Raw genomic sequence first — 21,693 nt, forward strand, 5'->3', positions numbered from 1 at the left:
GGCATCAGGTGGGGGGACAGGGGGTGCATAGCATGGGGGTGGGTGCAGGGGGATGGTGTGGCACCTGCACTGTGCCCCCCAGCACCCACCTGTAGATGTAGCAGAGCGGGGTGCCAGAGCTGGGCTGGGGGTTGCGGTGGGGCTCACCGCGGTCCCCGCCATAGACCCGGCGCATGCGGTCCTGGTCAATCCGCCAGCCTGCCAGGCTGTAGTGGTAGAGGCTGGCACAGGGCACCACGTCCTCACGCCGCGGCGTCACCTCCTCCTCTGCCGTCACCTGCACCGTCCGCTCGCACCACCGCCTATATGGCATCCTGTCACCCACGGCACCCACCCCCCAAACCCAGGCTAAGGCCGGTGTCCCCAGTGCCGGCACAGGACCGTGGCACTCACCCCGTGGCTGCTTCCACCACAGCCACCCAGAGCAGCAGGGAAGCCAGGACCACACCAGGCACCCAGGACCGTCGCGACCTGGCCATGCCGCACTGCACCGGCCACCTTGGCAGGGGAGGACCCATGTTACCCGGTGCAGGAATGCCTGGCATGTGCCATCCCCACTGGGAGTGAGGCATCGTGATGGGGACACGGGGACAGGGGCACCCCCAGATGCCATGGGCAGCCCCCCACAACGGGACTCAGTCCCCACACCGGCCTCTCTTACCTGGGACCACCCAGCTCCTCGCTCTGTCCCAGCTGGCTCCGTCCCCGCAGCCCCCAGCCTCCTCCCAGCCCACCCGAGGGGCTGCGGGTTTTATGGGTTGGTACCGGTCAGCAGGGACCATCTGTGGGGCTGGTGATTGGGCCCAGCTGCCGGCTGGGCAGGACGGGCTGCTGTGGGACCCCTCCATCGCCCCGTCTCCAGGGCAAAGCACTCAGGACTGTGGCAGGGGGCTGGATCCAGAGCCCCCCGGGAGGTTCTGCCCAGCAGGGCTGCATCCTGCATCCGGCATATTTGGGGATTAGGGATTAGGGCTCTGCACCACAGCCCCCTTGGACCAGGACACAGACTGGCTGTGTCCCTGCATGTCCTGGTCCCACTCACCTCCCCCAGGAGTGCCCCGGGATGGGGACCCCTACACCCACCCCACGGGGCCAGGGCCACCCTGCTGCCCCATGGGGCATCACCCCCATCCGCTGCCAGCCCCACGGCCATGCCCCTGTGTCCCACCCTCCCTGTCCCGTGTCCCCATGTCCTCCTGTGTCCCCACCTCCCTGTCCTGTGTCCCCTGGTGTCCCCACTCCATCTCTGGCCCCTCAGCCATGCCCCCTCGTGTCCCCATGTCCTTGCCCCGTGTCCCCACACCACCTCCCCCCCCACGGCCGTGTGTCCCCGTGTCCTCTTGCTGTCCCGTGTCCCCACGCCATGGCCATGGCCCCGTCGCCTCGTGCCCCTCCGGAGCCGGCGGGGGGCAGGACCCGGTTTTCCAGCGGTGCAGCAGGGTGGCTCGGCACGGCACGGCTCGGTACCGCACGGCTCGGCTCGGTACTGGAGGTCACGGGGACACACACGCGGAGGCTCGGCTCGGTACCGCCCCGCGGCGGGATGTAGCCCCGGTGCCGCCTGGTGCCCGGTGCCCCCGGTGCCTCCGGTGCCCGCCCCGCTGGCGCTGCCGGTGCCCGGGGGCGGGGCGGGGGGAACGGGCGGGACCGGGGGGGGCGGGGGGACCGGCGGCCACCGCGGGGAAGGCAGGGCCCGGCGGCGGCGGCGGCGGAGCGGGTAGGGGCGGCGGGGGGGTGCTACCGCCCCGAGGGCGCGGCGACGGGCGCGGCGGTCGGGAACCGGGACCGGGACCTGGATCGGCCGGCGGGGACAGGCACCGGGACCGGGATCGGCGCGGGGACGGGGGGACGGGGGGGCGGGGCACGACACACCGCGAGCGCGGGCCGCGGGGGCAGCGGCTTGGGGGGGGACAGGGGTGCGCGGGGGGCACGTGGGAGGGGGCTGCGCACTGCTCGGGGGGGCTGTGCCGGGGACACCCCACTGGTGTCAGCGGCGGGGACCCCCCGGGCCGTGTCCCCGGGGTGCTGGGAGAAGCTGGGGTGGGGTGGGGCAGGGCTGGCTGGGGACCCCCTGCCCCGCTGCCTGCCCCCCTAAGCCCCTTGGCTGGGCCCGCGGGGCAGCGGGGCTGGGGTCTCCCTGGCTGAGCCCCCCAGAGACCCTCACCCCGCCATTCCTCTGCGCGAGGCTGTGGCCGTGTGTCCCCCGCTGCAGCACTGTGAGCCACACCGCAGCTGGAGCCGTGCCATGAGGGAGAGCTTCGACGCCCTGCGTGCCCTGGGTACGCCCCGGGGGTCCCAGCCCCGCTCCTGCCACCCCCCACCACCGGCTGAGCAGGGGGTGCTTGCCCCTGCCCTGGGTAGACAGCGCGGTGACAGGGTGTCGGGGTCCCTGGGGGGCTCAGCCTGGTGCCATCCCACCCTGTGCAGGTTCCCCCGTGGCCAAGCCGGAGCCGGTCCCACTGGCAGAGGAGATGGAGGCACCGGGTTGTGCCGGCTCAGGTGGGTGCTGAGGCGGTGCTGCCTGTCCCCCTGCCCATCCCCCTGCTCCTGGGGGTCTCCCGGGGTCCCGGCAGGGCAAGGGGCCGCCCCAGAGCTGGGGAGGGACCCTGGCTTTGCCACCTTTGTCTTCCCAGCGTGGCTGGTGGTCCCCAAGGTGGAGGCAATCCCTGAGGGTGATGGAGAAGAGCCGGGGGCTGCAGGGGAGCCGGGGAGCCTGGAGCACAGCTGCTCAGGTGAGGGCGTGGTGCTGGCACATGGCAACCCTCCTGGCCGCTGGGCATGCTGGGGCCATGGCACGGTGCTGTCGCTCTGTCCCCGTGGCCAGCAGCAGTGCCGGGGCTGCCCATGCTTGGTGTGGCATGTGCTGGGGGGAGCGCACTGTGCCCACCACCCTGCCACGTGTGCCCTGCAGAGGACTGGCTGGTGAGGAAGGTGAAGGTGGAAGACGAGTTCGAGGAGTGGCCAGCTGGCCCCGGCACCGAAGCCCTGCTGGCGGGGCAGCCCCCGGCCAGCGTCTTTCCCCCTGCTGCTGGCACGCTGGACTGCACGGGTACCTGCAAGACAGAGCAGCCATGCCCGGAGGAGCTGGGCTGTGGTGGGCTGCCCGCCTTCACCCTGCCATCCTGGCCGCTGCTTGGCCAGAGCCCAGCCGGCGCCGGTGGCTGTGAGCACTGCTTTCAGGCGCGGCTCAGCCTGCAGCTGCCAGTGAGCGAGGGTGAGCCCCAGCCTTGTGGGGGCTGCGGGACCCCGGCCCCCCCACGCCCCTTCGCCTGCACCCAGTGTGGGAAGGGCTTTGGCAAGAAGGCGCATCTGACACGGCACCTGCGGGTGCACACAGGTGAGCGGCCCTTCCCCTGTGGGCAGTGTGGCCGCCGGTTCCGCCAGAAGATCCACCTGCGCTCCCACCAGAAGACGCACACAGGCGAGCGGCCCTTCCCCTGCCCCGAATGCGGCCGCCGCTTCCGCAAGAAAACCCACCTGGTGCGGCACCAACGCACCCACACTGGCGAGCGGCCCTTCGCCTGTGCCCACTGCGGCCGCTGCTTCGCCCACAAGCAGCACCTCCTCCGGCACCAGCAGCTGCACACCGAGCCGGCGCCGGGGGACGGGGATGGGGGAATGCCTGCCGAGCAGAAGCCCTTCCCCTGCCCCGAGTGCGGGAAGAGCTTCAGCTGGAAGAAGAACCTGGCATCCCACCGCCGGCTGCACCAGGAAGGACAGCCCTTTGCCTGCGCCGAATGCGGCCGCGGCTTCAGCGACAAGCGGCACCTGACGGCGCACCTGCGGGGGCACATGGGGCTGAAGCCCTACGCCTGCCCGCACTGCGAGAAGACCTTCAGCCACAAGCCCAACCTCACCACGCACCAGCGCACCCACACTGGCGAGCGGCCGTTCGCCTGCCCGCACTGCACCCGCGGCTTCGCCCACAACCAGCACCTGCTGCGGCACCTGCGGGTGCACACTGGTGAGCGCCCCTTCGCCTGCCCCCAGTGCGGCCGCTGCTTCAGCTCCCGCCCCAACCTCATCGCCCACGCCAAGGCGCACACCGGTGCCCGGCCCTTTGCCTGTGAGCAGTGCGGCCACACCTTCAGCCGAAAGTCCCACCTGGCACGGCACCAGGCGGTGCACACCGGCACCCGGCCCCACGCCTGCACCCAGTGCGGCAAGCGCTTCAGCTCCAAGACCAACCTGGTGCGGCATCAGGCAGTGCACACCGGCCACCGGCCCTACATCTGCACCCAGTGCGGCAAGAGCTTCAGCCGCAAAACCCACCTGCTGCGCCATGAGCGTACCCACGCCACCACCACGCCCCGGCAGAGCTGGCCAGCCCCTGCTGCCCCAGCGCCCCCAGCCACCCTCTGCCCCTGAGCACTGAGCACCGGGACATGCCGGGGACCCTGGTGGCACCCAGCGCCGCAGCCTCCTGCAGGCACTGCCTGCAGACCCCAGCCCTGCCCATGGCCCCTTGCCCAGGCAGGCCCCCCCCCGTGCCCGCTGGAGATGCAGCACACGGTGTGGAGTGCAGCTCCTGACCATGCCGGCAGCGATGTGGCCGGTGGCCAAGCTCCGGCTCTAAAATGGTCTCACAAACGCATAAGTAGGGTCCGGCCCGTGGCACACTGCGCCAGGGCTGGCGGAGGAGTTGGGGTACGGGGGGAGCCCCGTCCCGGCCCCTCTCAGGGCAGGGGCTGTCCCCGTGGTGGTGCCGGTTTGTGGGGGTGCCGTGGGGCAGAGGGGCACCAACCCACCTGGTGCTGGCAGGAATGAGCCAAAACTGCCAATAAACCAACTTTTGCCGCAGTTCCCAGCGGGTGTCTGAGGGCCGAGCGGGGGGGGGGGGGGGGGCACAGGCAGGGGCAGACAGCAGGGGTCTCAGCTGGGGGCTGGGGTTGCATTGCCTTCCTGCGGTGGCAGCGTGACAGCCTGCGGCTGCTGGAGGCCACAGGAGGAGGGGGCCATGCCAGGACATGCCGCTGCTGCCCGCTCTGTTGGCAGACCTCGCCTCTGGGGCCCTGGGCCGGCAGGCAGGGGGACACGCAGGGTTGTGGGTGGGGGACAGGCAGGATTATGGGCAGGATGCAGGCAGGCGGGACAGGGAGGGGACAGGCAGGGTTGCAGGCAGGATGCAGGCAGGGGGGACAGGGAGGGGACAGGCAGGGTTGCAGGCAGGATGCAGGCAGGGGGGACAGGGAGGGGACAGGCAGGGTTGCAGGCAGGATGCAGGCAGGGGGGACAGGGAGGGGACAGGCAGGGTTGCGGGCAGGATGCAGGCAGGGGGGACAGGGAGGGGACAGGCAGGATGCATGCAGGGCTGGGGGCGGGGCTGAGGGCGGGGCTTCGGGGGCCGCCGGGAGCCGTGCGGTGAGTGCGGGATGGGGCACCGGGGCGGGGGGGGCCCACGGGCACCGGGCCCCACGCGTGTCCCCGCGGCCCAGTGCACCCCATGGGCTCCGGGCCCCACGCGTGTCCCCACATACCCCGCAGACGTGCCCCATGCGTGTCCCCGCGGCCCAAGGCGCCCCACGGACAAGCCCCAGGCAGCCACCCCACAGGCTCTGGACCACATGCATGCCCCTGCGCCCCCCCGATACCCCACGGGTGTTCCTGTGACCCATGCCCCCCCCAGACATGCCCCACACATGTCCCTAGGCCTCCCCGTGGGCTCTGGACCCCACATGTCCCCACACCCCAGGGTACCCCACAGATGTGCCCCACACATCCCCACAACCCAGGGCCCTCCCAGGACATTCCCCATGTGTCACCACACCCCAGGGCATCCCACAGACGTGCCCCACGGGCGTCCCCCTGCCCAGGGACACCCCACAGACATTCCCCATGCGTGTCCCTGCACTCCTGGACACCCCACAGATGTGTCCCATGTGTGTTCCACACCCCAGGGCACCCCACAGGTGCCAGGCCACCCACCCTCCCCAGCCAGGCAGTGCAGGGGGCACAGGGCCCAACCACTTCCTTCCCTCCAGCTGCTGGCGCCAAGCGGATCTGAGGGTCCCCGGCTAGGATGGAGGGTCGTGGGGAGGCGGGCGAGGAGGAGGAGGAGGAGGAGGCAGAGGGGGAAGAGGAGGGGGTGCGAATCACCCCCCAGCTGCTGAAGGCCAGCACCGGGGAGTTTGCCCTGGAGTCCATCCTGCTGCTGAAGCTGCGGTGCCGCGGCATCGCCCACCTGGGCTGCCTGGGTGACTGCACCAACCTGGAGTGGCTGGACCTCTCCGGCAACGCCATCACCCAGCTGGGGCCACTGGCTGCCCTCAAGTCCCTCACTGTCCTCAACCTCTCCTGCAACCGCATCACCAGCCTGGAGCCGCTTGGCTCTTGCCATAACCTCCAGAGCCTCAACGTCGCTGGTAACTTGGTGAGCAGCCTGCAGCAGCTGCGCTGCCTGACGGGGCTGCGGCGCCTGGAAAGCCTGCGCCTCCACGACCCACTCGCCCATCTCACCAACCCCCTCTGCGCTGCCCCGGCGTACCGCACCACCTTGGCCGACATGTTCCCCGGCCTCAAAGCCATCGATGGTGAGCGGGTGTCTGGTCGCGGCAGCGAGCTCTACCAGCTCTGCCGGGATCTGGACAGCTCGCTGGGCCGTGGTGCCGGCGCTGGTGCCGAACCGGTCCGTGCTGCTCAGCCCTGGGTGGAGGCAGGTTTCTGGGAGCCGCGGCCGCCACGGCACAGCTCCATCATGGAGGAGGCCTACAGGCAGTTCGGGGAGGCGCTGCAGGAGTGCCGGGAGCTGAGCCACCGTGCCGACAATGCCATCACCCAGGCGGAACGGGTGCTGAGCGGCCGCCCCGACCCCAGCTCCTTCGTCTTCTGAGCCACGAGACCCCCAGTCCCATGAGGGGAGACCCCCCCACCCTGTGCCGCTGCTGTCCTGGCACCGGGCCACACACAGGGACACGGCAGGGACCAGGGGGCATTGTGGCGCCGTGCAGTAAAGCCATGCCATCCTCTGAGACCCCTCTTGGCTGCGTTGTCCTGGGCCTCAAGCAGCTGGGGGTGGGGGGGAACTGCTTCTACCCATAGTTCTGCCTGGACCCACCGTGTCCCCATCTCTCCTCCTGGGCTGGGGACAACAGGCAGGGAGGGGACGCACCTGGTGGCAGAGGGGGAGCTAGCATGGAGCCCCTGTGGCTGGAGGGATGCGGGGCTGAGCCCCCCATTGGCCCCCTCCCTCCCCAGCAATCCCCAGTATGAATAATGCCGGTGACAGTGGGTGCCAGAGCTGGGGTTTACTGGAGAGCTGGGGGCAGGTGCAGAGGGGGTGCGTCCAGGACCGTCCTTTGGCCACAGGGTGCTGGGGGGTGGCAAGCGAGAGCAGGGGGCGGGGCTGGGCCCCCATGGCAGCATCTGTCTCCTCAAGCTGGCGGAGGTGGTGGCCTGGAGAGGGGACATGGGGAGGGGCTCACTGTGGGAGAAGGGAGAAGCCCCCTGCACACACCCACACGCATCTATGTGTCCCCTTGTCCCCGTCCCGCTGTCCCCAGCACCAGCTCACCCTGCTGGTGGCAGGCCTGGCTGGTGATGCGCCAGGGGGGTGGGTTGTGGTGACCCCCCACAATCTGGCTCCTCTCTTAGCAGAGGAGTACCCACATCCCAGCAGTGGCAGGGGATGTCAGAGCCCTGCAGCACCTACCATGTCGGCTGGGCCGGCGCCTAGGCTGGCAGCCCCTTGGAGAAGGCGTACATTCCAGGGAGGTAGAGCGCGTCCACCGCCTTGCCGGTCTCTTCCACCGCCCTGCACTCCGCCTCGTCCCGGTGCTTGATCTCCTGTGGGGCAGAGCATGTGGGCTGGCACCGTGGCACCGCCGGGGTCCCAGCAGCTGGTGGGGACCCACGCTGGTGCCGCCCAGGGACAGCTCACCTTCACCGCCAGATGATGGCTGGGGCCGCAGTTTTGGTATTTGTCCAGCACTTTGGGGACATCGCTGTTGTCAAACTTGTAGCAAGCCAGGCAGGTCGGCTTCCGCTGGGGACAGAGCACGGCCCGTCACTGCCAGCCCCCCAGGGACACCTGGCGTGTCCCGGCCAGCCCTCTGCCCTGCCAGGCCTGGGGACATCGCTGCCGCTTGCTGTGGCACTGCCGCCTCACCATGAACTGCTGGCACCCTCAGCCCTTGCCGGCACAGGCAGTGGCACAGCGGGGGCTGGGGTGGGCAGGGGGCCGTGTCCCCGCGGGGGGTGGCCCAAGAGCCCACCTGGTTCTCCAGGGTCCTGCAGTTCTGCCGCCGTGGTGCCCTCTTGCTGCAGGCTGTCTGCACCAGGGTCACCCGCAGCTCGACGAACGTCCCCGAGGGGTCTTCCTGGGGGCAGAGGGGACAGCGCGTTAGCCGCGGGGGGTTGGGCTCCCCGGAGCCCCCCTGTCTCTCCCGAAGAACTGGCCCATGCAAGCTGCTGCCGTTGGTGCCCCCTGGCCGGGCACCAGCACGGCTTGTCCCACGGCCAGCCAAGGTTAATGAGTAGCTGCACTCTGCCCCCCCCTCGCCCCTGTGCCCCCCCGCCCCGCCCTGCCACCAGGGCCGCCCCACAGCCACCCCCCCCTCCGCAGCCACCGCCACTCCTCTGGGACCCCCTGGCACCCACTGCTGCTCTTCCATGAGACCCCTGTAGCCACTGCCCCCCCTCCGTGACACCCCGTCCCTCTGGGACCCCCCTGCACCCACCGCCACTCTTCTGGGACGTCCTGGTACCCACCGCCCCTGGGACACCCCGGCACCCCCTGCCACTCTTCCATGACACCCCTGTACCCACTGCCACCCCCCTCCAGGACACTCCCTCCCTCCAGGACACCCCTGTACCCACCGCCCCGCCCTGGGGACGCCCCTCCCCGCCGAGGCCTGGCCGGGGTCCCGGCCGCCCCCACCCCCGGGACCGGACAGCCCCCGCTCACCCGCTCGACCACCCCCTCCACCGCCCGCTCCCTGAAGAGCGCCCGCACGCTGCTGCGCCCGTGGAAGGAGTCCAGCACGTCCCGCACCACCCGCCGCTGCAGCGGGCTCTGGCCGCCGGCCGCCAGGGCCACCAAACCCAGGCACAGGGCTAGCGGGAGCAGCCTCATCCCTGCGGCGGGGGGGCTCCCTGGCCCTGCGAGCCGCGCCGAGCCGAGCTGCCCGCGGGGCTCCCGGTCGTTCATTAACCCGTTTCCTGGGCACTGCCCCGTTCCGCCCCCGGGCCGCCCCCCCCCGCACAGCCCCCCCGGCACGGCCCCCGGCACAGCCCCCGGGGGGAGGCCCCGGTCACGGCTACCGGGGACCCAGGCGTGGCTACCGACAGCCCGGTCACGGCTACCGGGGGCGCACACACGCAGGCAGCTGCGTCCCGGGGGGCTGCCACCCCCGGGAAGGGGCCCGAGGGCCGGAGGGGGGGAGCGGCCCTCCCACCTGGGCCACAAGGACCGCCCGGGCTCGGTACCGGCCGCCCCCGCCGTGCAACTGGGCAGCGCGGGCCGGCCGTGCCACCGGAGCTCCCCCGCCCTGCTGGCCCCGCGGGGCCGTGCGACTGGTACCGGGTCCCCTGCATGCCGCCGCCCCGGGGCACTGCAAAGCCGCCGGTCCCTCCGCCCCTGCCCCCCCCGGTCCCCGCGGCCGGTGCCGTGGCGGTGGCAAGGCCTCCCCCCCCGGCGCGGGAGGCGGGAGCTGCGGGTGCCGGAGGACGAACAGCCCCCAAGGGCCGGGCCGCGGTGTCACGCACCGGCCGCCCCCCGGAGCCACTCGCCGGAGGGAGGGGGAGGGGGAAGGCCAGGCCAAGGGCCCCGCACCGACAGCGCCTCCCGCCGGCGGGGGCTGCAGGGCCGGGCCCCGGGACGAGTACAGCCGCCCCCTAGCGGAGGCTCAGCCGGGCCTCCCCGATACCGGGGCCGACGGCCACACGGGGAAATGGCGGCGGGGGGACGCTCTGGCCCAGCTTGCGGCACTCTATGATGGGTCCGGGGGTGGGGGGGCGCTCTGGCAGCGCGCCGAGGGCTCGATGGTGCGGTGTGCCGTGGCGCCGACAGAGGGCGCTGCCGGCCGCACTACGGGTGCCTCCGCGCGTCACGGCCGCTGACCCGGAAGTGCTCTGGACCCGCAGAGGGCGGGGCAGGCCTTCTCCTCCTCCTCCTCCTCCCGGTGCGTTGCCGCCGCGGTGACGTCACCGCTAGGACGACGTCATCGTGTCGCGGGACATCGTTCGCCCGTGAGTTTCCCCGGGGAGGCGACTCCGGAGGCCGGGGGGTGGGGTGGGGTGTCGTCATGGCAACGTGCGGCCCGGCCCGTGGGGGGGTCTCGGTGAGGGGCTGCGCCCGGGGGGTGGGCGCATAGTGAGGGCCCGGGCCGGGGCGGGGCACAGTGAGAGCTCGGGCCCGGGGGTGGGGTGGGGCACGGTGAGTAGCCCCGCGCGGTGAGACCTGGAGCCCGGGGCTGGGGGGGCGGCTGGGGCCTGGCTGGGGGGCCCGGGGCAAGGCGGGGAGGGTCGATGGGGCGGCCAGAGGGGTGTCAGGGTGTTGGGGGGGTGACACCGGGGGCAGCAGGGCGGCTGGGCTCCCCCGGGGGGTGCCGCTCTGGTGCGGGGCTTTGCAGAGGGGGCACCCGGCTTTCCCCCCAACCCGACCGCGGTCTCTTCCCTGGCGTCGGGTCGTGGTTTGGCGGCGGGGGGGACTTTGCTGTCACCCGAGTCCCAGGGAACCGGGTTCCTCCTGCCCCGGGAAGCACCGGCAGCGCCCAGCCACGCAGTCCCTCTGGGCGCGGGGCTCCCCAGCGGGGGGGCAACGCTCAGGAACCCCCGGGCGTTCCCCGCCATTGCCCTGTCCTCGCTCCAAGGGGGAGGCGGGAAACGCTTCATGACTTCCCGGGACATTAGAAACGGGTTTGGTGTGGGAAAAGTGACGGGGGAGAGCTGAGAGGAAAGGAGGCAGAGGAGGGGAGGTCGCGTTTGTCCTGCCGTGGGCAGCCCCCCTGGGAGCGCCCCCCGGGCAGTGCTGTGCTGGCCAACCCACTTGCCACACAACGGATGTCGTGGCCAAAATCTGCTGAGCTGAGCACAGGATCTGGCGCCCGCGGCCACCCCCGCGCCCAGCTTATTGTCACTGGTGTCCTGTCCCTGTCGAGTGGCAGCACAACCCAGCTGTGACCACCAGCTCAGAGCCCCTCTCTGGATTGTACCTGGCATGCCTCGGTCCCCCACCGCAGCCCCGGCCCCTCTCCCCACCTGCATGCCCTCAGACAGCTGCCTGCTAGCCCGGGGCTTCCCGGGCCGTAAGCAGATTCAGGTCCAGGGGAATTTTCATGTTTTGGCGTCAAGAGTTCTCCCCTGAAGCTGGTTCTTCCCCTTGGGGCAGGGTTTGCAGGCAGCTCACTGCCAAGGGACTGGGTTTGTGCCGTGGCCTCAAGGCCCTGCCTGCGCCGCTGCCACCTTCTTCCTGCTGCTCCAGCAAGCCTCGGAAGACTCCCCCGCCCCCCGAATTCCCGTTACTGCCTCTCCTTGGCTGTGCCGGCTCTGTAACCGGCTGTGGGGAGCGATGCGGTGTGGTGAAACACATACACAAAGCCCTGGCAGGGCCGCTCACCAGGGCTGAGCTGGCTGCGGGATCCATCAGTGGCTGGTGGCGTTAGCGATCGGGAGCTAGTGACGCCTCATGCAGCAGAGAGCTGTGTGCCGCTGCTGTGACACCCCCTGGGACATGCCCCCCGGCAGGTGTCCGCACCAGAGGGTCCGGGGCCCTGAGTGCGGTACGCTGCCAGGGAGGGGTGGGATCCCAGCCGGCTCCCACGCGGTGTGGCTCTGCAGCCGGATTCCAAAAATAGTTCTAATTAGGCGTTTGTCAAAGCGTCCCAGTCGCTGCCGGGGCTTTTTAAGGGTGATGTGGGGCTTGCGCGTGGATGGGGGGGTCTAATCCGAAGTGTCGCTGCAGTAGCCCCCTCCTCGAGGCACCGTGTCCTGCACAGGACGCTGGAGAGGAGGGAACAGAGCAGGCACCCCCGGAAAAGGTGGGCAAGAGGTTCCTTTCCGACCAGCACTGGGCAGAAGGCGTTTTGCTGGTGGGTCACGGAGCGGGTGCTGGGGAGGGAGGTCAGCCGGAGCGGGGCTGGGTGGCACAGGAGCGGGCATGGCTGGCGAGGCGGTGCCGGGAGCTGTCGCTGCCAGTCCCTACGGCCGCACGCAGCGCTCGGCGTGTGGTGACAGGCCTCTCGGCGTGGACTACAAATCCCAGTAGCGCTGCGGGGAAGCTTCGCTGTAAACAGAATGAATCCGGGCCAGACCCTGGGGTCAGCGCCTTCCTCTCCCCTAAAATAACTCGGAGGAGGAGGAGGGATACAGACACTGGCAGAGCCTCTCCCGAGGCCGGCGCGCCGCTCCAGCTTTGCCTGCCGGCGTGCTGCGCTGCTTGCTCTGCTCACCCGCTCCTCTCTCTCGCCCTCGCAGGGACCTGCAGCAGCCATTTGGAGGAAGTCGAGGAAGCTCGGAGCCCGCGACCCTGGCGGAAGGCGGAGGACAGCCGCCGCCCCGTGCGCTCCTCGGAGCTGATGTCCTCTCCCCTCGCCGGGCGGCCCTGAGGGGAGCGATGTCTGCGGGGGGAGCGCCCCAGGTACGTGCGGGGCACTGGCGGAGGCAGTGGCTTCCCCGCCGTCCCTGGGGAGGAGAAAGCCCGAAGCGGGGCCAGCTCTGGCCGGGTCCCTCTGCGGCAGAGCAGGGCGGCTGCTGGTACGGTTGGGAGGAGCCCTGCTCCGCTTTCATGCCGCGACATTTTGGGGGGGGCTCTTGGGGTTTTCCCAGGGAGCTCTTCTGGTGATTTCTCCTCGTCATTTGGAAATACTGGTGCCCAAGGAACCGCGCTAACCCCGTGTGAGACTTTTTTTCTTTTAAATTGGCGCTTCTTAAAGTTACGGCAGCCGTCAGAGCGCGGGCTGGGCTCCGTGTCTCCTGCCATCTGCTCTCCTTGTGCTCCTGCCAAGCTACAGAGGAGTTTTGAGGGAAGAGAGGAATCCTGGGGAGGGAGGGTGGGTGGATTGGGTGTCGAGCTTCCCAGGAGAAGCCACTTTGCCTCCTTAAGGAGGTCTCCTCCTTTGGTCGAGATCCGGGCTGGGTTGGCAGCGGGGCCGGGTGATTGCACCCAGGCAAGGGATCCACTTGGGAGAGAAGTGATCTTGTTAGAGAGGGTGACGAGCGCGTGGCTTCAGCCCTTAGTGAGCTCCATTCAAGGGTTTTGCTGATGAAGAAACTGAGGCACGGAGAATTCCTGTGCCAAAACAAGTCAGTGGCGAAGCGGGAGGTCTTAGCCTGAGCCCTTGTGCCTGCCTGGAGCTCTGCCCTGCCCTCCCACACCTCTGCCTGCACCTCCCTGCTCCTTTCCTGAAGGATTAGAGCTACCTTTTGACACGCCGTGTGTCACGGCTCAGGGGCAGCAGTGCCCAGTGTTGCGGCTGGTCTGCTGGGCAGAGCCAGCCTTCTGCCTCCTCCAGTGTCGCATCAGCTTTTCCCAGCCCTCCACAGGGAAGAGGGCCCAGGAGTTCTCCCACTCGCGCTGCAGGAGCTCTGGAGTCCGAGGAGAACACCCTGGTGGTGATCCTGCTGAGTCAGGACCCTGTTAGCTCTCAAGTTCAGGTTCAAAGGGGTGCAGGGGCTCTCTGAGGGCCCAGGTGTTTGAAGTGGTGCGGCATGCCTGTCACCCCGGGCCAGGTGCACACCTCGCTGTGGGGCAGATATTGCTGGTGGCAGCCCATGGGCATTGGGTACCGATCCAAAACCCCACCGCTGTCAGATTGTTGAGGTTGGAAAAGAGCTTTAAAATCATTGAGTCCAACCATTAACCCAGCACTGCCAAGCCCACCACTAAACCACGTTTCTAAGTGCCACGTGTACATGTCTTTTAAATATCGCCGGGGATGGTGACTTCACCATGTCCCTGGGCAGCCTGTCCCAGTGCCTGACCACCCTTTCAGGGAAGATGTTCCCCAACCCCCAGTCTAAACTTCCCCTGGTGCAACTTGAGGCCGTTTCCTCTTGTCCTGTCACTTGTTCCTGGGAGCAGAGACGACCCCCCCCTCGCTGCACCCCCCTGTCAGGCAGGGAGCGAGAAGGTCCCCCCTGAGCCCCCTTCTCTCCAGGCTCTGAACCCCCAGCTTTCCCCTGAGCCCCCCCCCCCCCCCCCCCAGGCTGGTGCCCCAGCCCCTTCCCCAGCCCCCTGCCCGGCTCTGGACACGCTCCAGCCCCTCAGGGTCTGGCTGGTGCTGAGGGGCCCAAACTGAGCCCAGCATTTGAGGGGCGGCCCCCCGAGTGCCAAGTGCAGGGGGATGGTCGCTGCCCTGGTCCTGCTGGCCAAAACCCAAAGAAACAAACCCCTAGAAGGTGATGGTGATCTGCTGAAACTCTTCTCTCTCCTGGACCAGCCTGCCCATGCCCTGAACCTGCTCCCTTACCCCAGGCTGAGCGAGGTGCCGAGAGCCGGACACGAGCTGGATGCTGTTAGCACGGAGATCCCATCTGACCCCTGCACAGGTGACTGCTGGGGCTGGTGGGTGGTGGGCGGGTGGCCTCGTGCCAAACATGCTTCACTGCCGTGGGAGGGAGTGTTTGTGGGTACACTTGTGTGTTCTTTGGAGTGTTTTGCCATTGCTGCTGCTGCCAACACCGCTCTTGGCGAGGCAGGGCTGGAGCAGGCTCTGGGAAGGTTTCTGATCATTTAGGGTGTTACAGACTGCAGCGGCACAGTTGTAGGTAGCCCTGCGGTAACACCAATTCCAACTGAGTGCTGGCAATGGTCTCCTCCTGAGCAAGGTGGGGCGGCGCAGGGGGTGACACAAATATCATATGTAAATATATGCATATGTGGCACCAGCTGGGAACTGGAGGCAGGTCCTTTGGCCTCTCTGCCAGCCGAGCCCTGCTAAAGGCAGAGACTTCTCTTCTGCTTGGGAGGCTCGGGTTGGAACTAATCGCATTTTTGTGGTAACCTTTGAAATCCGATCATAAAAGCATTGTGCGGGATCTAAGGTTACCTGGGTGAGTGTGTGAAAGGCTGTGGAAGGAATAGTTTTCCAAAGAACAGCGCTCCTTCCCACCTTTCGCATTGCCAGAAGAAGGGAGCCTGGTGCTGGTATTTCCTTTTATCTTTAATTACACTTCAGGCATCAGAAGCTTAAAATAGATGAAAGCGATGCCCCCAGGCCTCGTTAATTTTAGCTTGTTTGTGAATTAACGCAGGCATCTCCAGCGTAACGACGCCTGTGCCGAATGCGTGTTTTGCAGTGTGACAGTTCATGGTGACCAGCTCTTATCCCTTCAACCAGGCTACAGATTTTTCAAGCCCGGTGGTTTGTTTGGTATTAAACAGTCGGAGGAGCCGTACACTGAAGGCCAGCAGATGCAGGAGGAGAGCAAGATCCTTGTCAGCCCCTGTGCAGGTAGGTGCTCCATGTGTCCCAGAGGTGGCTGTGGGAGGCATGGGAAACTGGCCTTGGCAGGGGATGTTCCTCTTGTAGGCAGAGGCCAGTTTTTGGCCACTCTGGGCCAGTTTGTGGCCATTTTGAGCCATTTTGCAGCCATTTTGAGCATTCTGAGCCAGTCTGTGGTCATTTTGGGCCAGTTAATGGCAAGTTTTTGCTATTGCTGTTGCTGCCGTTCCTGGCAAGTCGGGGGTGGAGTGAGCTCATCGGGGTTCTGCTCTGCACTGCAGTTACGAACTGCAGTGATTTAGGTTTTAGGCAGTACTGCGAGGATCAGGGAGTTGGACTCTGATCCTTACGGATCCCTTCCAACTTGAGACATTCTGTGGTTCTATGAAAGACTCTGAAATTAATGTCTTGAATCTTTTTGAAATCTAGTTGAGCCTGGTCGAGTGAATAAAGTCGAGCAGCCTGAGGAGAAACCCGGGGCAGCTGCTGGCTCCTTGGAGCTGTATCCCGCAGCCGCCAGCAGTTCCGGCCGCTGGTTTCATGGTGGGCAGCGTGTGCCTGAGCGGGCGAGCGTGGAGAGAGATGGTGCCACCAGCCTCAGCCCACTCTCCACCCGGGTGGCCTGCTGGGTGCCACAGCTTGGTGCTGGCCCTTTCCGCTGCGCCCAGTGTGGGAAAGGCTTCCGCCAGAAGCAAAGCCTCATCACGCATGAGAGGATCCACACTGGAGAGAAACCCTACAGGTGTGGGGACTGCGGGAAGAGCTTCAGCCAGCGGCCCAACCTCCTGACCCACCGCCGTGTACACACGGGTGAGCGTCCCTTCCCCTGTGCCCAGTGCGGCAAGAGCTTCAGCCAGAAAGCCAACCTCCTGGCCCACCAGCGCATCCATGCTGCCGGCGAGAAGGCGCTGGCAGGCGGTGAGCAGGAGGATGGGGCTTCCAGCAAGCCCAAGCTGCGATCCCAGCAGAGGAATTACCAGGAGGACACCCCTTTTGTCTGCCCCGAGTGTGGGAAGAGCTTCAGGCAGAAGCCCAACCTCATCACTCACCGGAGGATCCACACCGGCGAGCGTCCCTTCACCTGCTTCCTCTGTGGCAGGAGCTTCAACCAGAAAACCAACCTGGTCACCCATTACCGCGTGCACACTGGGGAGCGCCCCTTCGCCTGCACCCAGTGTGGCAAGCGCTTCACCCAGAAAACCAACCTGGTGACACACCAGAGCACCCACACCGACCTCCGCCCCTACCCCTGTGGGCAGTGCCAGAAGTGCTTCAAGGACAAAGTCTCCCTCAAAGCCCACCAGAAGACTCACGCACCACGACAGCGGCGCTGCCCAGGCCGCAGCCCAGCCGCCGGCCTGCCCTATGGCGCTGCGCCCACCCTGCTGCAGCCCGGGGGTCCTGAGCAAGAGGGCCCTTTCAGCCCCATGCCACCGCTGCCCATTCAGAAGATCCCTGAGGGCCAGGAGCTGTATTCGTGTACGGAGAAGAGCTTTCCCCCGAAGGAACCACTCCTGCCACACCAGCAGGCCCCACTGGGTGAGCAGACCTTCCCCTGTGTCCAGTGCGGGGAGGGGTTTTGCCAGAAGGTGACTCTCCTCCGGCCACAGCATGGCCCTGCCACCGAGGCTGCCGGGGGGTGCACCGCAGCCTTCAGCCACGGCCCGCACCTCCTGGGGCACCTGGGGGTACAGCCTGTCCTCGGGGATGCAACCCCCCCGGCTCCCCAGGCCCCAGGGGCGGAGAAGCCCTTCATCTGCAACCAGTGTGGCAACAGCTTTGGCCTCTGGCTCTCCCTTGTGGCCCACCAGAAGACCCACGTCGGGCAGAAGTCCTACCCCTGCCCCGAGCATGAGAAGAGCTCCAGTGATGAGCTGTCTCCCAAAGCTCCCCAGGAGAAGCAGGTGGAGGGGAGGGCCTGGGTGTGCCCTGAGTGCGGGAGAAGCTTCGTCCAGTACGAGCGTTTGGTAAAACACAGGCAAAACCACCGGGGCCGAGGGCCCTACCGCTGCGATGTCTGTGGGAAGAGGTTCAGCCTGAAGACCAACCTGGTGACCCACCAACGCATCCACACTGGTGAGCGTCCCTTCACCTGCGGGGTCTGCGGCCGCCGCTTCAACCAGAAGGGCAACCTGGTCACCCACTACCGTACGCACACCGGGGAGCGCCCCTTTGCCTGCACCCAGTGCGGCAAGCGCTTCGCCCAGAAGCCCAACCTCATTGCCCACCAGAAGACCCACACCGGCAGGCAGCCCTTCACCTGCCTGGAGTGTCCCAAGCGCTTCAAGAGCAAGCTCTCCCTGCGGGTCCACCAGCGAGTGCACGTGGCTGAGAGACCTCAGAGTGAGCCGGGCCAGGCCCCCAGCCTGCAGACCCACCCTGGGAGCCCCTACCCCTGCTCGCTCTGTGGGGAGACCTTCGAGGAGCACGGGGAGCTGCAGCTGCACCGGCAAGGCCACGCCGGAGAGCGGCCGCATGCCTGTGCCGAGTGTGGGAAGCGATTCCGGCAGAAGGTGAATCTGGCCGTACACCAGAGGACCCACACTGGGGAGCGGCCATTCCGTTGCGCCGAATGCGGGAAGGGCTTCAGCCAGAAGGCTCACCTTCTCCGGCACCGCCGGACGCATGCCGGCGGTATCCCGCCCTCCTGCTGCGAGGGGACCTGCCCAGCGCACCAGGAGCAGCCAGATGGGAGCGGCGCTCCCCTGGGAAAAGGGGCAGAGCCGCCCAGCATGCTGCTGCCCCCCTGCTCCCGTGGAGCTGCTCATGGATCACTGGCTCGGGAGGAGCTCCGGCCGGGAGCGCAGCCCCCCAACAGACCGGAGAGCCCCTCTGGGGCGGCCGACATCCTCCTGCAGCTGATGCAGGAAGACCACCACCTTGTGCCCGGTTCCCACCACCCGCAGGAGGGTCCCGCGGGGCAGTGCCCCTGTAAGTGCACCGAGGGCGGGGAAGGCTTGAGCCCGAAGCCACCGAGCCTGCCGCCGCAGTGCTGCTGCGCCGACTGCGTGAGCCAGCGACAGCTGCTCCTCAAGCCCCAGCCCGACTGCCGAGCGGAGCTCTGGTGCAAGTATGGTGGCTGCAGCAGAAGCTTTGAGGAGAAACGAGTCCTGAGAGTGCCTGAGAGAGCGCATGGTGACGAGAAGCCCTCGCCATGCCCCAGCTGCTTGTAACGCCCACGCAGGCTGCTGAAAACCTGCCTCTGGGCGAGGGACTGGACCTCATCGCTCTTGCACTAAAAGACACCAAACCTAATGAGGCGGCGGCTGGCGCTGGGGGCCCATTGCTGACCAAACAAGGACAGTGCCGAGGGAAAGCTGCAAGCTGGGACTCATGGTGCCTGCCAGGATGTGGTGGTGGCGGTGGTGGGGGCTCAGGAGGAGCGTGGTGGTTTTGGGAACTGAGGACCCTGCGGGTGGGTATCGAATGGGGTGAAGCAGGAGACCGACTCTGATGCACCACCGCATGAGCTTTCTGTCTGGTGAACATACCAAATCTATGGAGGGGACGGAGCTAAGGAGCAGTGGCAGGGCCCTGGGTCCACGATGTTCGCTCCTGCTGTGGCCGCACAGACTGTAGGGAGTGGGAAGAGCTTGGGATCTGGGATCTGTCGGCTTAAAAACTGCTTCCATCATGCAGCAGACCTTGCAGTGGCACGCCTGCCTGCTCCTGCCTTTGGTCCAAGCAGAGGCCCAGAGACAGCCATGGGGCAGAGAGGGGCCTCTGTGGGTCACAGGTTTCTTCCAGAACCCTCCATCCTTCTCCTCCAGACTGGACATCATTCCACAAGAATGCGTTTGGACTGGAAGAGCCGAGACCCGCTGGCAGCCGCCAGTGGAGGGGAGCAGCCTGGCCAGGCTGGGTGGGAGGAGAGCACTGCAGGAGGCAGGGAGAGCTGGGGAGAGGTGTCTGGGCCCTTCCTGCCTGGGGGGCCACCTCCTGCCAGCGCTCCCTGGCCAATGTGGCAGGGTCCGGCTGGTGGCTTCCGTGGGGGTGGAGCAGAGGCGCTGGCCGAGCACCGGAAAAATGAGAAACAGCCGGGAAAACGGCGTGGAAGCATCTCTGCTCACCTCTGCTTCCCAAAGGGACCCGGGAGGAGCCTGCCCTCTGAGCCCGGGGAGGGGGGGGGCACGCAGGGTGATGGGGGGGTGGGGAAGGGGGGGTGTAGCTTTTGCTTCTCTTCTTGCTCTGTGGATAATCTTTCTGACTAGCACCTCTTTCTGGTACTCAGTTAACTTCTGGATAAGTAACCCACATGCACTGGGGTGGTGGCCATAGCCTGTGGAGCTGTGGTGGTAGCTTGTGGCAGTGGTGTCCACTGTTTCCCTGCTGGCGCGGGTTCCTGGCTGCCGGCAGCGGCAGGGGTGCATGGGAGGCACAGGTTGCTTGCCAGGGCTTGCCTGGTGCATCTCTGCTTCCCTGTCGGCGCAGCAGAGCCCATGGTACCGGGAGGCGAAGCTGGGGAGCCATGTTGGCGGGGCAGAGCTTTAGAAATGGGAACTGAGCGCCTGAAAGCCAGCGTGGTTGCGGAGGGCGCTTTGTCTGGGAGGGGAAACCCACCTCGGCTGTTGCGTCTGAGGGGCGCCACTGGCCCACCGCTCCCCTCCCATGTGCCACCAGCTCTGCCCGGCTGTGCCACAGCAGCCGTGTCTTGCCGCGCTGGGCTGTAGAGCCGCGTGGCTGCAACCACTGGACAGTGACCTTCTTTGCAAACACCTGGGATGGCGTTACCGCAGCCCAGCTTGGCACCACGCTGCTCACCACCAGCACCCAGCTACTTGCGTATGTTCTGGGGGTGCAGCGTAAGGGGAGGCTTTGTCACCTGCCAGGGACCAGGGCGGCAGCTGGGGGGACGCCGGGATGATCACGACTGGAGCTTCGGCTGGGGTGCAGCACCCTGACCCAACAGCAGCCAGCTGGGAGCTGCCTGGAACCCAAAATCTGGTAGGTGGGGGTGGGTGTCCACCCCTGTCCCCCCTCACCCGCTCTCCCCAGGGCACGTGTGCCACCCTCCTCCCCTCTGCCCCGCTCCAGCAGCATTTCAGGTCCTTGCAATTCTATTTTTTTGAGGTTATTTAAAATAAAAGCTTTCTCACAGCAGGTTCCTGGCTCTGGCCTGGGAAGCGTCGGGGCTGTGCTGCGGCATGAGCCTGGCCTGGGAGCTGGGGCCAGTCTGCGGCAGCAGGGTCTGCCCTGGGCTCGCACCCGGGCTGGAGTGTGGGCTCGGGCGAAGGCAGGCGAGTTTCTGGCTCGATCCAAAGCTCTTCCTGACCCTTGAGGCCAGAGCCGTGTCCCTGGGCCACCAGCCACCTTCCTGGTTGAGCCAGGGTGCCTGGCCACCTGCAGCTCGGCGGGCACGCTGCGTGCCAGCTCTGCTGGCCCCTGGCCCCACTCACAGGGACCACCAGCACAGCCAAGGGAGGGGCACCGGGCCTGGCTTTCTCCCCTACTGACAGACAGAGCACAGCACTGGATGGCACCTGGCCTCTGTTCTGCGGCCATGGCTCTGCGGGAGGGCAAGCTGGGGCTCAGGGTTGTGTTGGGCCTCGTTCCCAGTAATGCCACTGGCTGGGAAGCCCCTCTGCGGAGGAAGCCTTTGCCAAAGCCACCGGCCCTGGGCTCCCCTTGCCCCACGGAGCACGGCATCCCCTGGCGAATGCCCCCAGCACTGCCCAGGCTGCTCCATGGGTGCTTTAGCCACGAGCTGCACATGGCTGCGCTGCTCACCACGCTCTGGCGGGGACATGAAGCCGAGGTGACCTCTGGCTATCCCCCTATCACTGTACCCGGACAGATGTCCCCTGTCCTGTCCCACGGCAGCCCCTGGCTGCACACCTCCACCAGAACGGGAGCAGTACCAGGTCTGTGGCTGCCAGCTGCATCCTGGCTGTCCCCACTAGACCTGCGATGTCACCCCCTGGCCTGCTTCAGCACTCATCGTCACAGTCCCCTTGGGGAGGGGACATGTCCCCACTTGTTCCCCGCCAGCCAGTTCCTGGCTTTGGCTCTGGAAGGCAGGTGTGGATGGTGTTTTGGCATCACCCGGCATGTCAGGCCTGGGCAATGGGGTGATAGCAATCTCTGCCGACGGCATCCCAGCCCGCCTGGCTGCCGAATGCTGACAAGCTGCGGCCTGCAGGGAGCCTTTGTGCCGAGCGTGCCTGGCGGGTGCCCAGGGCTGGCCCCGGCTGTGCCGCGCTGCCGCCACCCTCCCGTGCGCTCTGTGGCCACTGAACCTCTCCAGGACACCCAGGCTCAGTTATGGCCTGGAGGTGCAGGTGGTGCCACCAGCTCCCGGTGGTGCCGGTGCCCC

General features: G+C 67.3%; 5 protein-coding genes across 5 annotated transcripts in view; 3 read left to right on the forward strand and 2 right to left on the reverse strand.

The window, feature by feature from the left end:
• The window catches only part of LOC308063763 (SCO-spondin-like), a 31,721-nt gene extending 30,278 nt beyond the window's left edge, over window positions 1-1,443 (reverse strand). The window contains 2 exon segments of the mRNA XM_080387145.1: window positions 2-4; window positions 8-1,443. Of these exon segments, the coding sequence (XP_080243271.1) occupies window positions 2-4; window positions 8-313 (309 nt within the window). The 5' untranslated portion in view covers window positions 314-1,443.
• A 125-nt stretch (window positions 1,444-1,568) lies between these two features.
• Window positions 1,569-5,127, forward strand: ZNF467 (zinc finger protein 467). Its single transcript, XM_080385726.1, has 5 exons — window positions 1,569-1,717; window positions 2,186-2,279; window positions 2,428-2,499; window positions 2,634-2,732; window positions 2,912-5,127. The coding sequence occupies exons 2-5, from the start codon at window positions 2,246-2,248 to the stop codon at window positions 4,366-4,368; spliced, it is 1,662 nt and encodes a 553-aa protein (XP_080241852.1). The 5' UTR covers window positions 1,569-1,717; window positions 2,186-2,245; the 3' UTR covers window positions 4,369-5,127.
• Window positions 5,128-5,330: 203 nt separating this feature from the next.
• Window positions 5,331-6,968, forward strand: LRRC61 (leucine rich repeat containing 61). Its single transcript, XM_080385729.1, has 2 exons — window positions 5,331-5,361; window positions 5,982-6,968. The coding sequence occupies exon 2, from the start codon at window positions 6,020-6,022 to the stop codon at window positions 6,827-6,829; it is 810 nt and encodes a 269-aa protein (XP_080241855.1). The 5' UTR covers window positions 5,331-5,361; window positions 5,982-6,019; the 3' UTR covers window positions 6,830-6,968.
• A 261-nt stretch (window positions 6,969-7,229) lies between these two features.
• Window positions 7,230-9,178, reverse strand: RARRES2 (retinoic acid receptor responder 2). Its single transcript, XM_080385730.1, has 5 exons — window positions 8,903-9,178; window positions 8,211-8,315; window positions 7,877-7,981; window positions 7,649-7,782; window positions 7,230-7,392 (listed from the first exon to the last, which is right to left on the reverse strand). Exons 1-4 carry the CDS (start codon window positions 9,143-9,145, stop codon window positions 7,669-7,671), a joined length of 567 nt encoding a protein of 188 aa, XP_080241856.1. The 5' UTR covers window positions 9,146-9,178; the 3' UTR covers window positions 7,230-7,392; window positions 7,649-7,668.
• Window positions 9,179-10,352: 1,174 nt separating this feature from the next.
• On the forward strand, window positions 10,353-20,480 carry LOC308063143 (uncharacterized protein). The gene is made up of 6 exons (XM_080385709.1): window positions 10,353-10,372; window positions 11,900-11,975; window positions 12,412-12,574; window positions 14,376-14,484; window positions 15,276-15,389; window positions 15,810-20,480. Exons 3-6 carry the CDS (start codon window positions 12,551-12,553, stop codon window positions 18,551-18,553), a joined length of 2,991 nt encoding a protein of 996 aa, XP_080241835.1. The 5' UTR covers window positions 10,353-10,372; window positions 11,900-11,975; window positions 12,412-12,550; the 3' UTR covers window positions 18,554-20,480.
• The last annotated feature ends 1,213 nt before the right edge of the window (window positions 20,481-21,693 follow it).

Source organism: Falco punctatus (genome assembly GCF_963210335.1).
Source record: "Falco punctatus genome assembly, chromosome: 4".
Taxonomy (NCBI): Eukaryota; Metazoa; Chordata; class Aves; order Falconiformes; family Falconidae; genus Falco; species Falco punctatus.

Excerpts from the sequence above, each read along its gene's own strand:
- RARRES2 (XM_080385730.1), bottom strand. The coding sequence starts at position 9,145 with ATGAACGACCGGGAGCCCCGCGGGCAGCTCGGCTCGGCGCGGCTCGCA. Across the intron at positions 7,982-8,210 it reads GCAGGACCCTGGAGAACCAG|CGGAAGCCGACCTGCCTGGC; the intron begins GTGGGCTCTTGG and ends CTCTGTCCCCAG. Across the intron at positions 7,783-7,876 it reads GCCATCATCTGGCGGTGAAG|GAGATCAAGCACCGGGACGA; the intron begins GTGAGCTGTCCC and ends TCTGCCCCACAG.
- LOC308063143 (XM_080385709.1), top strand. The coding sequence starts at position 12,551 with ATGTCTGCGGGGGGAGCGCCCCAG. Across the intron at positions 12,575-14,375 it reads CTGCGGGGGGAGCGCCCCAG|CCTGCCCATGCCCTGAACCT; the intron begins GTACGTGCGGGG and ends CTCCTGGACCAG. Across the intron at positions 15,390-15,809 it reads CCTTGTCAGCCCCTGTGCAG|TTGAGCCTGGTCGAGTGAAT; the intron begins GTAGGTGCTCCA and ends TTTGAAATCTAG.
- ZNF467 (XM_080385726.1), top strand. The coding sequence starts at position 2,246 with ATGAGGGAGAGCTTCGACGCCCTGCGTGCCCTGG. Across the intron at positions 2,280-2,427 it reads CGACGCCCTGCGTGCCCTGG|GTTCCCCCGTGGCCAAGCCG; the intron begins GTACGCCCCGGG and ends CACCCTGTGCAG. Across the intron at positions 2,500-2,633 it reads ACCGGGTTGTGCCGGCTCAG|CGTGGCTGGTGGTCCCCAAG; the intron begins GTGGGTGCTGAG and ends TTGTCTTCCCAG.
- LRRC61 (XM_080385729.1), top strand. The coding sequence starts at position 6,020 with ATGGAGGGTCGTGGGGAGGCGGGCGAGGAGGAGGAGGAGGAGGAGGCA.